General features: G+C 38.9%; 1 protein-coding gene across 5 annotated transcripts in view; it reads left to right on the forward strand.

Annotated features, from left to right (window-relative positions):
* Positions 1-3683: 3683 nt before the first annotated feature.
* The window catches only part of STX4 (syntaxin 4), a 48746-nt gene continuing 37101 nt past the window's right edge, over positions 3684-15328 (forward strand). Inside the window, exons 1-6 of one of the 5 annotated variants that reach the window (XM_058183514.1) lie at positions 3684-4026; positions 7413-7523; positions 11156-11255; positions 13010-13084; positions 13253-13323; positions 13417-13525. In XM_058183514.1, coding sequence (XP_058039497.1) covers positions 3997-4026; positions 7413-7523; positions 11156-11255; positions 13010-13084; positions 13253-13323; positions 13417-13525 — 496 coding nt within the window. In that variant the 5' untranslated portion in view covers positions 3684-3996. Of the gene's footprint in view, positions 4027-6423; positions 7063-7412; positions 7524-11155; positions 11256-13009; positions 13085-13252; positions 13324-13416; positions 13526-15328 lie in introns of those variants that run through there. The other 4 variants (XM_058183515.1, XM_058183516.1, XM_058183512.1 and 1 more) reach the window with 4 other exon arrangements.

Consider the following 15328-nt stretch of genomic DNA (forward strand, 5'->3'; position numbering starts at 1 on the left):
GGGAAGCCAGATTCACTTAACAACTATGTTACTAACTCAACAACTGCAAAGGTTCACTTAGCAACTGTGGCAAGAAAGGTCATAAAATGAGGTATAATTCACTTCACAATTGCATCACTTAGCAACAGAAATTTTGAGCTCAGTTGTGATCATAAGTTGAGGACTACCTGTATTCTTAAAATATATATATTCAGAATGGTTTTCAAACAGGCCTACTTCCCATATGTGGTATGTGGAAATGGATTAGGGGTTGATGGAAGAAAATTCAATTTAGAAATGATTTTTTTCATGCACTCCCTATGAATTTCTTTTAATCATCATGACCTGCCAGCAACCAAAACCGAGATCACTTAACCTTCTTTCAGGTGATAATTAACTACTAAGCTGAAACTGATAAAACTGCATATGTCTCAAAAGAATAAGCAAACAGGTAAAATCCTCTAAGATACTGGACTTTTCTGAACATGCAAATGTGGCACCCTAAAGTTAGCATACACAAAAGGGAGGAAACTCCACACACTCAGCAAAATAAGATGAAAACCTTTCTACCAGAGCTGCACTTCCACCAAAATAAATATTTCAGAGGGCACATTCACACACCTCCCAAAGAACTTTTCCTATAAATATCACCTACCTCAGAACCCGTAATGGTAGCGATCTCAAGTGCTGTTTTTATGTTCTCAAATAAACTTCTTCCTTTTCATATATACTGTCCAGTGTTGATCTTATGGAACCCTGGTTCAGAACCAGGCCTCTTATTCTTCTAACAGGGTTCAACTATCCTTTTTTCTTACAGAATTGTTTAATATTTTCTCAGAGGCAAAGTAGTCCAACTGCCTATTTATTTTCCAACCCTAGCGGGTCCTATGAAATGGAGTAATCAGAATAAGTAGCATTAATAATCAGTCTTTAGTTTTAGTTTTTAGTTTTAGGAAATGGTTGGAAACAAACTATTGTTTAAAGATTCTTTTTTGGTTTTTGAAAAATGTTTATTAAAAATTATGTTTAAAAAAATAATCAGTCTTTAGTAGTCTTATCTATATACCACACTAAAACATTACAGGGTTTGTTTGATTTTGGCTTAGGATGGTACACAATGTCAGGCTCTTATGATTTTTAAGGCAAAATGTACAGCTTAGTATATTAGGCAAACCCCCCAAATTGTAGTTTATTTAATATATGCCAGTTAAGCAAACTGATAGATGAATTCAACTCTTGTGGTATTTAAGCACACTTTACCATTGCATTGGCTCAATAAATTACAATTTATTTCATCAACTATGAGTGAGCAAACTGGTATAACTCTATGTGATTTCCACAGTGTTTCAAGTATGCCACATACTAACTACCCTTTGTTAGCATGTTAAGATGATATAGAAGTGATAAATAGTTTCTGTATTTTAGAATCAGCTATCAATAGTAATTAGCAGTCAAGAAATATACCACACCACAGCATTTGGTAGAACATCTGTGAAGACCTTGGGGAAAATATTCAAATGCTGTGTCTCTACCTACAAAAATAATAGCACAAGCAGTGGCATTTCTCTGTAAAACTCTATGGAAGTGAAAGTTGGACATTGAAGAAGCAAGCTAGGACGAATATTGATGCTTTTGAACATTGGTGATGGAGAAGATTCCTCAAAACATCATGGGAAGCCAAGAAAACGATGAAATGGATTAACAAATGAATCAGACCAGAGTTCTCACTCAAGAAACAATAATTAGGCTCAAATTATCCTATTCTGGAGACATTACACAAAGATCTAGCTCTCTGGAGAAGGCTTTGATGGTAGGAAAGGCAAAAGAGAAGATGACATTAGATCTTAACCTGAAAGATCAGGTTAAAGGGAGATCAGAATTGAGAAAATCTACTGTACCTATCTGGTTGGTACGAGCTGACATTTATTTGACAGCACATAATCAACCAGCACATTGAGAGCCAATACACCTGTTAGAAGTTATGAAACTACTCTTAGATAGTAAAAGCCTCAATGACGCTTTCTAGCCAGACCACATCTTGGGCATGTTTGACCCCAGGAAACCCTAGGTCACAAAAATAAAATAAAAAAACAATTGAGTCTTTCAGCCCAAAAGTTTGATACTTTGGATGAAGCTGGTAGGAAGTTGGCAGACATCTCAACCAAAACCATTAGAAATCCCCTCAGGTTATAGAAATTCTTTATACACACACACAGGCCAAAGATTAAAGCTATTCAGGAAAACCTTCCTTTCAGGATTCCAGAGATTATACCTATTAATTAAGAGCCATGGTGGTGCAGTGGTTAGAATGCAGTACTGTAGGATACTGCCAGCAGTTCAATTCTCATAGGCTCAAAGTGGAGTCAGCCTTCCATCTTTCCGAGGTCGGTAAAATGAGGACCCAGATTGTTGGGGGCAATAGGCTGACTCTGTGAAGCGCTTAGAGAGGGCTGTAAAGCACTGCTGAAGCAGTATATTAGTCTAAGTGCTATTACTATTGCTAATTAAGGAAAGATCCTTCCTCTGACTGCCGGTGGTCCTTTTCTGCTGTCAGTTTTTCTTGCACGTTTCTATGTAATAGAGGAAAGGGGGTCTTTTGGGAGATATGTGAATGTGCCCTTTGAAATGTTTAATTTGGCAGACATGCCACTGATGGGTTGATGTTCTTATCTAACTTTACTGAGTGTGTAAGATCTTTCTCATTTTTGTACGTGCCTATGTGCTGACTTTAGGGTGCCACATTTGTGTATGTTTGTGAAAGCTCTGCATCTTGAATGGATTTTACCTGTTTGCTAATTCTTTGAGATAGATGTGGGCTTATCAGTTTCCGCCTGGCTGTTAATTATCATCTGAAAGAAGCTAAGCCTCAACATTGCTTTTTTTTTTTTGCACAACATAGTTTCTTTCAGCTACTGGCAGGTCATGTTGAAAAATTCACAGTGCATGAATAAAATTATTTCTGAATAGAATTTTCTTTCCACAGTTGACTCAGTGGACCATAACAATATAAAAGGATTAGTATTACTATGCAATTATAGGAGGAGGAGAATTATAAGAGGCGGGGGAGGGGGGAGGGTTGCTTGTTTCATTCTCAGATGGAATTTTGTTTTTTCTCTTCAACAGCTAACATCCTGAAAAAAATTCAGCCCCTAAATCGTTTTGACATCATGGTACCTGCAGGCTGAACTTCTCACCTCTAGAAGCAATCAAAAGGAAGCGCGGGACAAAGGCAGCTATTTGCTTTTTGTGAGATAAGAGAGCTTAGCGTTGCTTTTTGACTGGTGGTTAAGACAATACTTTATCTTTAAAATTGTGTAGAGACGGGCAGTGCGGTTACTTAACAATCGTGGGCAAGAAAATATATTTGAGTATTTTATCTTTCAGATAAACCGCCGTTATTTGGCGTAAAACCCTGGATTTAGGAAAGTCTCGATGGCAAGAGACACTGCACAAATTTACGTAGCTCTACGGCGCTTTTTTAGATTGAAAACTTCCGGTTAAAGAAAATGACTTCCGGCGACGGCCATATTTTAAATACGCGAAGAAACGTTTTAGTCCGGCAGAGTCTGAAATTACTTCCTGTTTTTTGAACACTTGAACCAACTTCCGGTCGAGAAAGAAAAGGGGCGGCCCCGTCTAGATTCCCATCCTTGTACAGTTCTACATTCATTATTGGGTTTTGATATATTTCCGGTTTGGTTGTTTCAGTTTCTCTATTAGCTGTTTGGGGGGGGTGGGGGGGAGAGATTAAGGAAAAGCGGACCCTCGAAAGGTGAGGCGGACGCAGATGCGCATGCGCAGAGCGGGACGGAGTGTGCTAATTCAGTCATTCTCCGGCCGAAGGGGATTTCTGCCCTCAAGCTATCGAACTGCCAAGGAAGGAGGAGCCGGTTAAGAGCCTGCGAGCTTTTCGTGCGCCTGCGCTGCGAAACCCCCTCCGTTCTCTTCCCTCCCCCCTCACGCTCTTTAGCCGGTTCATCTCCGAGGTGCGAAAAAAAAAAAAACAGAAACAAAGCTATGAGAGACAGAACGCAGGAGCTGAGAGAGGTGAGAACGCCGCCCGCGCGCCCCTTTTCGACGCACGGCTTAACCCCGCCCACAACGGTCGCGCTTGCACCTCCCTTGGCGCCACTGGCCGCTCTGGCTTCGCGTCGCCGTCCGCCGCTTCCTCCAGAGCTGTTCTCTCTTTTCCCTCCTCACACCCACTCACCTACCCCCCGTCGCAAATTGATGGCTTTTCTTACCATCCCCCTCTAATGAAACCTACGGCTCATTTCCTTTTTCCCTCATGACTCGCAACTTCCTCTCATCCTCTGGACCCCATCCACACATCCTCTTTTCCCCACTTTGACTCTGGGTGGCTCCCTCAGTTGCCCTGGGAGGTAGAAGGTCCTCCCAGGCTGACATGGAGAAATGCCTCTTCTCTCCCAGCACTGGAATGGGAAGAGTTAACTATAATCCTGTTTAAAATGGCGGCCTCCCCCTTTGCCTTTGCCTTTCCACCTGGTCTCTCTCCCCCCATCACGTCTGGACCCCCTCAGCTGCGGTTTCTGCTACCCTCCATACATGGGAGGCTGCTTAAAAAAGAAGAATTTGATGAGCAGAACTAACAGTAGCAGGCAGTTCTGGGGCAGCTTGACCCCCTTGGCTTTAGGCATGAGTGGATTTCTATAGGGATCTTAGAGATGCTCCAATGTTAGTGAGTGAGCGAGCTCTGTGCCTTTTGCAATTTTAATGGGGGTGGGTTATGTCCTAAAGCTCATGCCCTTTTTCTTAGAATTGGGGGTGGGGGTGTACATTCTTAATCCCATCAACTGGAGCGGAAGGTGTTTTATGTATGAATAGATTGGCTCAGTCTTTCTTAATAACTGCAAAATATCCCTCTCTAAAAGATTTCAGACATCTGCTGGAGGCTGTTTTCCTATAGGAGGAAGACAGGATGCTTTCTGCTTTAAGAGCATGTTTCTTCACTTCTCCTTTTAATATTCCCCAAAATATTGGGGCTTCCTACATTCCACTGTACTTCATTTCCTTCTCCCATCCTCTACAGACCTATAGCCTTTATCCCCCCCCCCCTTCTCCATAGTTACTTTTCTTGGCATGGTTGCTGGCACCACTGAACTCTCAGTGTCACTCCAGAGGAAGTTTAATGCAGGGGAATTCTGGGAATTGAAATCCACACATCTTTAAGGTTGCAAAGTTTGAGAAACTCAAGACAATGGCTGTCAGCCTGAAGTGACAGAAGTTGAAACAGGAAAGATATGGGAGCCCCGCTCAACCTGGGACATTATAATTCCCAGTGGCAGATGCTGGCTGGGCTCTGATAGGAATAGTAAAACCATCAGGTGGTACAGGCAGTTCCAGGTGGCCAAGGATCAGTTGCTACTTCCAAAGTTCAAATCTTTACTGCCAGTGCACAACATATGTACAGTGAGATTGATTGAGCTTCCTCAGTGCACGCCCCCCCCCCCTTGCAAAACAATAAAACTTACAGTGGGGACAGAAAATCCCTAATCCAATAAATCATATTAACAAAACACCCAGTCCTATTGCACCAGTGTGAATGTGTTACACATTGCACCGGCCCTGGAAGTCCATCGTATTACATAGTTATGATATTATTTTGCATTCAGGAGTCCATCTGACATGGATAAAAACTGTTCTTCAGCCTGTTTGTGCAGCTGGCTATACTTCTATATCTCCTTCCAATGGTAGGATGGTAAAGAAGTGATGACCAGGCTGAAGAGTCCCAATCTAAACTAGACCCAAGATGACTGATTAACATCAGGGAAAGTTGACCTGGATTTCAGAATAAGAATGTGAGCCTGATTGGTTCTTTTGACTGGAATTGCAGCAGAAGGGCAGATTTTAATTTTGTCTTGGAGGAGGAGATTTGCAAATGTGTTGGTATAAAATTATTTACACGTGTATTTATGCATGTTTTTTTTTGTCTCAGCAGTTGCCACTAAATTTATATTCATTATGACTGTGTTGTGGACTTTTTTTTTTTTTTTGTCCCTTTGACTCAGTCTTGTCTCCCGACAACTGTCTGGAGAAGTTATTGCAGTTTTCTTGGCAACACTTTGGAAGTGGTTTGCAAATGCTTCCTTTGTAGGCTGAGAGAAAATAACTGGCTCAAAGTCATCCAGGTATATGTGTGCCGAAGATGGGACTAGAAATCAGTCTCTCATTTTCTAGGTGATGCCTTAAGCATTACCCCAAACTTGGCTCTCTGGACTTTCCTTAATCTTCCAAAAATCTTAAATCCCTGTGTAGCTGAATTAAGTATTTTACTAAATACTGATTCAGCATGGCTGCCCTATATATCATTATTTTAAAACATCCATTTTTTAAAATATGATTTTTTAACCCCGAAGAGGACTGATTTCAGCTGCCTGTGGTTTTTGTTAGAAAAGGCACCTGTTTCACAGTTTGATGAAAAATACTTTTATCCCAATTAAGAGAGAGCCTTCTAAAAATTTGTAAAGGAAGGAAGAGAGTTGGTTCAACTATTCTCAGAACATAATTGTGGTTCTTAGAGCAAAACCCTACTAATTAAGCAGGGTTGGATAATTGTAATACATGGTTAAAGTTTTAATTGGTCAAAGCTTTTATCTCTAATTAAATAGTAGCAAATGTTTATTACTTTTTCTTACATTTTGAAAAAGGAGACTTGTTTGCTTTTGAAAACTCATTATTCCCTAAGACCTTTGAAAGTGCTGTGCCAGTTCTTGATGTCCTCTGAAAAACATGTTTTTGACGTGACCCCAATTTGAGGACCACTGAGTTATAGCAGTGACAGAGAATTTTCAAGGAAGGAAATTGTATTGTGTAGCTAAGGAGTTTCCAAACTTGGCAACTTTAAGATTTGTGGACTTCATTTCTTGGAATTCCTGAACCAGCCATGCCAACTTGCCAAGGTCAGCTTTTTCTCTCCAAATTCTATAAAATGATATACGTTAAAAGTACTGGTTAGCAAGATGGACTTTTAAAGTTAAGCAGTAGGATTAAACTCTGAATCCACACACAAAAGCCTGCACAAACCTTACAAATTATAGCTACGTCTTATACAACCAGGAAGAGGTAAACCCAGTTTCATTTCAGTCATCACAAGTGAATTCTAAATTAAAGATTAAGCAAGTAATGCCTGGGGCTGGGCTACTCTATTTGGACTGCAGAGTCTGGATAGGCATTACATGATTGGAAAGACTTTACATTTTTTGCATCCGTTGGCGTTCCAGATAGTGTAGCATTCAACTACAGATAGTCCTCAACCATTTGTTTTGTGACTGGTCAATATTTCAACAGCACTGAAAAACGTGACTTATATTCCTTGCACTTGTGTCCCTGTGGTCACATGTACCTGCCACACATGAGGTATATGTACTTTCTGAGACATACTGTACCTGATTTTCTTTTATTTTTTTCCACAGAAAGATGATGAGTCAGATAATGAAGATGTTGAACGTGTGGCTCTTGTCACACAGCATGGATTAGCAAAACACAGTAACTTCCCTGACCCTACTGATGGATTCTTCCAAATGGTATCATGATCTTCTTTCCCAGCACTTGGGGGTTGATAATCCACTTGTTTCATTCTCTCTCTGTGTGTGTCCATGTATAGCTAGATAGATAGATAGATAGATAGATAATAGTGAATGATTTTTTATATCTTCTGTAAAAACTCTCCATCTCTGATTTCTCTTCCTGTAGTGATTAAAAGTACCCACTTAAATATGTCAACTGCATTCCCTACTAAAGGTATAAGAAACCTCCTCCACTTCTACACGTGAACTGCTTAGAGTCCCCTGGCAATGAAACATTCACAGCAAACTGAATTGATCCTGGATGGCAACGGGGAGAATCAAACAGGAACCAGTAGCCCAAATAACTCAGATTATTTATATTCACTGGCTGTATCTCAAAGATAGTACAGGTAGCATGCTGACCTATTAGGAAAGGATCAGTACTGAGAAGAGCATCAAGATGTGTTTATCGAAAAACATTCCAATCCCATGCTGTAATTAACACTATGTCTTCCTCTCTCTTTATCTGGTCTTTGAAAAGTAAAAGACCAAAGGTGTATCAGCTGTAGTTCTGCTTTTGCTCAGAGCTGCTCATCAAGTAACAAGTGGTTTTCTGGAAGCCTGATGTACACTGTGGTTATGCTTAATGTTATATCTTCAAAGCAGTTTGGTTGCTCTGGTGAGCCAGGTTGTGGCCACAACACCATATTGCTTGGTATCTCCAGGGTTGCAAAAAATAACAGTTTTGCTGCTCTAATACATTGGGAGGACAAGAAAGAAAATGATACTTTCAAAGCCATACATGATGTAGGTCTCATAACTGTTGATGATCAGATAATTTTTATGGGATCATAAAGATATGGATTACAGTAATAGCTGCATTTTGTTTTTATAATTCCTTTTGAATACTAATTACTTGGAAAATTTCTAAAACTTTTAAACAGTATCCACTAGTATCTTGAATCTATTGATACACTGCATCACTGTCCTAACTGGTGGGGTGAAGGCAATACTTTGTTGGCTTGCAAGATAGTGTCTAGGATAGATAAATCTTATATAGAATAGTGATTTTAGTTGCCACTGTTAGCATATCTGTCCAGATGTTCCAAAACTTAAAAAAAAGTAATTATGCTGTTTATGAAATCAAGAGAAAAGGAAAGAATTCAGTAGACCTGAATGGATCTTGGGTGTGATCTTAAAGAGCCATGGTGATAAATATATGGATGAAAGTGAAGGGGTGGGTTTAATTATGAATGACAGAGTTAAAATGTATGTTAGCAATTATGTATTGGTATCACTGGATTGCCATCAGTAGGTATGAAAATAGCTTGCATGCTACAGTCCATAGAATGGTGATAACACAAAGAATCCAGAATGAATTTGGGGGAACATTTGAACAAGGTACATACAACACTACCTCCCCCACCAAATGAATGGACTATTCAAAGACCCAAGAATATATTAGGGAATATCTGCTTAGGAAAAGATTTGTATGATTATGTTATTTAAGAGTAGATCTATTTTTGCATATGCATGAACAAGAAATAAAATCATGGGAAATGCAGGTGAAATAAGAAAATGCTTGAAGGAGCATTTCATAGATTTGTATGGAAATTACAATAATACATTGAAGAGTTAAATGCTTTTAAAGTTAGTGCCCAAGAAAAAAAGGTGAGAAGAAAGCTGTAAATCGTTTGAGAATGTAGAAAAGTAGTGAAGCTGCCCATTAAGATGGTGTTCCTGGGAAAAATTAAAATATGACCATTCAAAATACTTAATATGTGAAAATAGCATTCAAATCTGGCTGTTAAGAAAATGTTATTGTTCTATACCTAGAGAAAAACTCAACTATGTAAATGCAATAGCCCTCCCCACAGCAGGATTAGTTTAAGTGCTTGGGAAGATGTTTAGCAGAATTTTGATAGAAAAGATATGTGAGCAAAGTGCATTGATTGCTGGGGTAAGTAGATCAGTTTTATGATTTTCAGCAAGACATTGAATAGTATGTGAATAGGAAAAAAATATGTAGGTTTAGAGAAAAGTCTTATCATAAAGTAAATAACTTGCATAATGGAATATTTTGCTTGAATGAGTCTAGCATAGTCACCGCAGTCTATTCGTGGCAAGTAGAGCATATCAAATTTTTCAGCTCTCAGTTTCCAAACATTAGGGGTGCTCCAAAGTTGTGACATGCTTTGGGGATTGTAAAAATATTTTGGTTACTTTAATGTAATTTAGATGTGCTTGGTAAGTAACTACGTAAATATTATTACTTTTTAACATTTTTTTTGTTTCAGGAAATTCAACACGGGATAATTCAAGAAAGGGACAAGTGAATTGCAGTGGGACCTGGTCTTGTTTTAGATTTGAACCTTTTCAAGTCAGACATCCTCGAGGCTGGGATAAACCAGAATGTGGAGTCACTTGTTCCTCTTGTCTCTCTCTTGAGTTATCCTGCATTGAGTTGTCCCACAGCAAGTTTTCTCACGGTGAATTGTCCCGCAGCGAGTCGGGTGGGGGCGAGTTGTCCCCTTCTTGAATATGGAGTTGCAATTTGCATGATATATATTTGCCAAATACAGTTAGAGTGATATACAATAGAAGCATGTATTTAAAAAAAAGCTTGTATAAAAAGAAGCATAAAAGCCAACACAGTTCTGGATTGCATAAACAGAGGGATAGAATCAAGAACACGTGAAGTGTTAATACCAATTTATAATGCCTTGGTAAGGCCACACTTGGAATATTGCATTCAGTTTTGGTCGCCACGATGTAAAAATGATGTTGAGACTCTAGAAAGAGTGCAGAGAAGAGCAACAAAGATGATTAGGGAACTGGAGGCTAAAACATATGAAGAACGGTTGCAGAAACTCGGTATGTCTAGTTTAATGAAAAGGACTAAGAGAGACATGATAGCAGTGTCCCAATATCTCAGGGGTTGCCACAAAGAAGAGGGAGTCAAACTATCCTCCAAAGCACCTGAGGGTAGAACGAGAAGCAATGGGTGGAAACTAATCAAGGAGAGAAGCAACTTAGAATGAAAGAGAAATTTCCTGACAGAACAATTAATAAGTGGAATAACTTGCCTGCAGAAGTTGTGAATGCTCCAACACTGTGGAAACCTTTTGGGGAAAAGTGTATTTTCTAAAACTAGCTAATAATATCACTTTTTTGGAGTAGTACCATAAAATTATATATCAATGGAAAGATAATTTAATCAAGAATGTAATGCAGTAACTTTTCTGAAGGATTTGCTATTAGAATAGCAGTTATAGTATAAAAAAGAAAAGTGAAACACGTAGAATAAATGAGATATACAAAAATTATCACCATGTCAGTTAATAGTTGGGTAACCTTTAGCATGAATTATGGCTTTACAACATCTTCCCATGGCTTGAACCAAGTCTTTTAGTTCTGCAGCTGTTATAAAGTGAAACCAAGATTAAATGATTTCTTCTATTAACTGGGTTTTATTGCTGGGTTGCTTCCAACTTAGCAAGTTTCTTTAGTCAGCTCCATAGCCTGACTTAGGTGGCTTAGTGGCTAAGACACTGAGCTTGTCGATCAGAAAGGTCAGCAGTTCGGCAGAATAAGATCAGGACTCAATAATTGCTACTGACATTCTTGTTATATCATTTATTCCCTTACAGACACGTGACATCCGTGAAGCCTTGAAGGTACTGGAATGCAAAGTGAAGGACCTAGAAAAAAATCAGACTACAGTCCTGGCTTCACCAATCCCCGATGACAGTAGGTTTCCAATGATCAAGCTTCAATCTGCCAATATATATCTTGTGGCTTAAATCTTTATGGCATTTTGCAGGCTGTTGCTTACAAAGTTGCATGTTCCAAACTTACAAACATAAAACTAAATGCTACAATCCCTCTTTAAAGTTTAGTTAAATTAGAACTGAGACTTAATTAAAATGACATGGTAAAGGTGACAGAAAATACCATCTTTGAGAAGAAATTAGTGGAAAAAGGAAACATGCTTCAAGCAGGAGACTTACACAAATGAGGCAGCAAGGAAGATTAGTCATTATTGATCAAGAAAACAAGAGACCTTTGGTCAGTTGATAGTACGAGTCAAGAATAGAAACCAGCCTATTTTAAATGTGACGAGAACTGAAAGAAAATGACTTGCACTTACTTTAAAAATAAGGGCAAGGAATTTGTGCTGTGAATAGTCAGAAGAATTATTTTGGCAGTAGAATTTGTAGTAGAGATATAAGAACTAAGGTTCGGAGAGAGAGAGAGACTACTGAAGAGAATTAACTAAAGTACAGGTAGTTTCACTTTCTGACTGCCTTTCTTTATGACCATTTAAAGTTATGACAGCATAAAAAGGTTTTGCAATCAATCAAGGCATTTATGGCCATCGTAATCAGGTGATCACCATTTGGGCATTTCAGAACTGGCTTGCAACAAGCTGTGTTAATAGAGAAGGCAGAAATAAAATGGTAAACTCTGATCACATGATATTTTGCTTAGGCAATTGCAGCACTTAGCAACAGAGCTGCTAGTACTGAATTGCGGTTACTAAGCAAGAACTACCTGTACAGAAGAAAATGAGCAGTTACGAATCAGACTTTCAGCAAAGGCATAAAGAGGTAGTTTTGCAGAATTGTTCTGCAAAACTATTCAATGGCTCTGCAGTCCATTAAAAACAATTCAATGGATTGCAGGTAACGATAGCACTTAGACTTACATACTGCTTCATAATGCTTTACAGCCCTCTCTCTAAGTGGTTTAAAGAGTCAACCTTGTATCCTTACGATTTATACTGATATTGATTGTTTCCTGATTGCTTTTTTTGTAACCTATGACTATCATTAAATGTTGTATCATTAAGTGTTAAATTTGTACCCTATGACTATCATTAAGTGTTGTAAGTGTTGTACCTTGATGAAGGTATATTTTCTTTTATGTACACTGAGAGCATATGCACCAAGATAAATTCCTTGTGTGTTCAATCACATTTGGCCAATAAAAAACTCTATTCTATTCTTTTGCCCCCAACAGTCTGGCTCCTCATTTTACTGACCTCAGAAAGATGGGAAGCTGAGTCAGCCTTGAGCCAGTAAGGATCGAACTATTGGCGGTTGGCAGAATTAGCCTACAATACTGCATTCTAACCACTGTGCCACCATGGCAGTCTTTGCTTAATAACATTCCTAACTACAATGAAAAGTAACTGTGACTAATGCCTGCATTTGCAGCTTTTACACTTTTTAGGGGTGTCCTGTATAAAATCAAACAGTGTTCAAAATCATAAACATAACAGTTACGATCACATGATTTTTCACTTTGTGACCGGTTTGCTTAATTGGGTTGATGGTCTATAATGCTGTCACTAAATGAGGACTAAATTTGTTCCCATCATATACAGATGGTTTCCCAGAAAAAAGATGGGAGGTGGGGCAGTGTAGCTCAGTCATAATGCTCGCAAGAATCAGATCTGATGAAAATTAATACTATTTTTGCATTTTTAATGTGTTTTCTAGATACGAAGCAAGGCCTACAAAAGCTGCGTGAAGAGATCAAGGAGTTGGCAAAAGACACCAGAGCCCAGCTGAAGAGTGAGTGTGTGCACAACTTATGAGGAAAACAAAGAGGGTTGTATTTTGACTCTTCAGCTTAGGAATTAATATCTAGTGCTCTGAAAATATATCATATTTTAGTCCCTGGAGGTCTTTTTTATGAAATAAGCATTACAATTTCACAATAGCTACTTCTTAATTATGTAGGAATTGAGCCTACAAAGGAGGAACAAGATGAGAACAGAAATTCGTTCAACAACCGAATGAAGAGAAATCAGGTGGGAACCAAAGCAGTTGGTTGCCTTAATGGGGAAGCAAGGTGAGGAGGCAAAAAGGGTCGGCATAACTCATTATATATATTTCTGCTTCAGCATGGAATCCTTTCCCAACAATTCATGGATCTCATCAATAAATGCAACTCTATACAGTCTGACTACCGAGACCGCAATCTGGAGCGCATCAAACGACACCTACAGATTAGTGAGTACTTGTGATTGTCTTTGTTAAGCACAGAAAATGCTGCGTTTTAATGTCAAATCATCTTGTAGAATTGAGATAGAAAGATTCAGATAGCCAAAGTTATTTGGATATTTTATGGCTAAGGAAAGTCCCAGGTGGTGGCCAGTTAGTTACTGGGCCAAATTCAAAATTTTAGTTATTTGGGACAAAGATACATGTTAGACAATCTCAGTTATAGATTATGTTCAGTCACTGAGATTATCATGCATTTATTGCGAACTCTGGCAACTGCTCACAGATGGGCCTTCTTAATAATAGTGCTTCCACTCTAGAATATTCTCTCTCTGGACATTTGAGAGACACCTGCTATAGCAATTTTTAAAGTTTTATAAAAAATACATTACATTCTTTTAATATATTATTTATCACTAAATTCCTTTTATTGCTGCTTTTGTTGTATTTTTAAAAGTAATTTTATTAAAGATTATAACTGCAACAATAAAAACTAATATAAACTGGAAGAAAGCAAAAAAGTAGAGTCAAAGTGCCAAGGAAAAGAAAGAAAAGAATAAAGAAAAAGAAGTGACTTCCAACCTTCATCATAAAAAATATAAACAATTTTAGTAATTTTTCACCTCTTGCTTTACAACCAATGATCTCTTTGTCCTGTGTTCCATTTCTGATCTATAAATAAATCCATAAATTTATTTCATTATCATTTCAGTCCTGGTGTCAGCAAAAGTCCATTAAAAGTTGACAGAAATAAACATATCTGTTTTTACCTTGATTAAATAAACCAGCTTCATGTTCCTTTCCTTTACCTTTTCCTTTACGTCTAACAGTCTTAGTTTTAATCCACTCAAGTACTCTTGTAGAACTTATTTCTTTTTTACCCTTTCCCACAAGATTCACCCAAGCTTTAACTAACCTTTTTTGTAAATCTAATATGACACAATTATCCAGATCACTTTCTTCATTTATTAATCATAATTCTCTTTTGACTTTTAAAACATCAACAGATTACATTTCTCCGTTATGGTGGAGACAGCAGTCAGAGTGGGTGGAGCTCCTCTGTTCAGATTGGATAACTGAGTCTGTTGAAGCTGAAAGTCCCGCCCCTTGCTGCTGGGAACCCCAGATTTTGACTCAGTTGTTCAGCCTGGACGGTTGCGTTGTGGATTTCTCCCTGCCTGACTTGCAGGATACATATTTGTGATCTCCCTGCCTGACTTGCAGGATACATACTTGTGAGTAACATTTTTCTTATTTTTTCTCCGCTGGCTGCAGAAGTGATTATTACTTCTGCTTCAATCCTGTTGAGCTGCAGGCGTTCCAGGATATTTTTGGTGGGGTTTTTAGCGCCCCCGAAGCCAGCAGGGATTGGATGAGTGGAGTTATTCACTCCCGGTATCGTTGGGGCAGCTTCTAGCACTGCCGAGGGCTTGCTGGGCGGTATAGAAATTGTTTGGATTAGTTTGCCGCCCGGCTTTAATTATGATCATTGAGGAGTTTGGTTTCCGCTCCCACAGGGTAGCCTGCAATTTACCCAGCCCTCCGTCTCCTATTTCGCGCGATCTGATTTTTCCCGCCCAAAACAGTTTAAATGGATTGCTTATTGCAGCTGCGGAAGGAGACGCTTAGAGCTTAGTGCTCACTCCGTCCCTCCCCTATCCAAACTCCGGCGGCCATTTTGAGCACATTTGGAGTGAGTCTTCAGAAGATTAGTCCTGAAGTTTACATTAGGCGGAGTTAGGGGCTAATTTGGGCGTGGAGCTTTGTGCTCTCATTATTTCAGCTGCAGTTCTCCTCCAGTTCGGACTTTAA

This window comes from Ahaetulla prasina, chromosome 4 (assembly GCF_028640845.1).
Source record: "Ahaetulla prasina isolate Xishuangbanna chromosome 4, ASM2864084v1, whole genome shotgun sequence".
NCBI classification, from domain to species: Eukaryota; Metazoa; Chordata; class Lepidosauria; order Squamata; family Colubridae; genus Ahaetulla; species Ahaetulla prasina.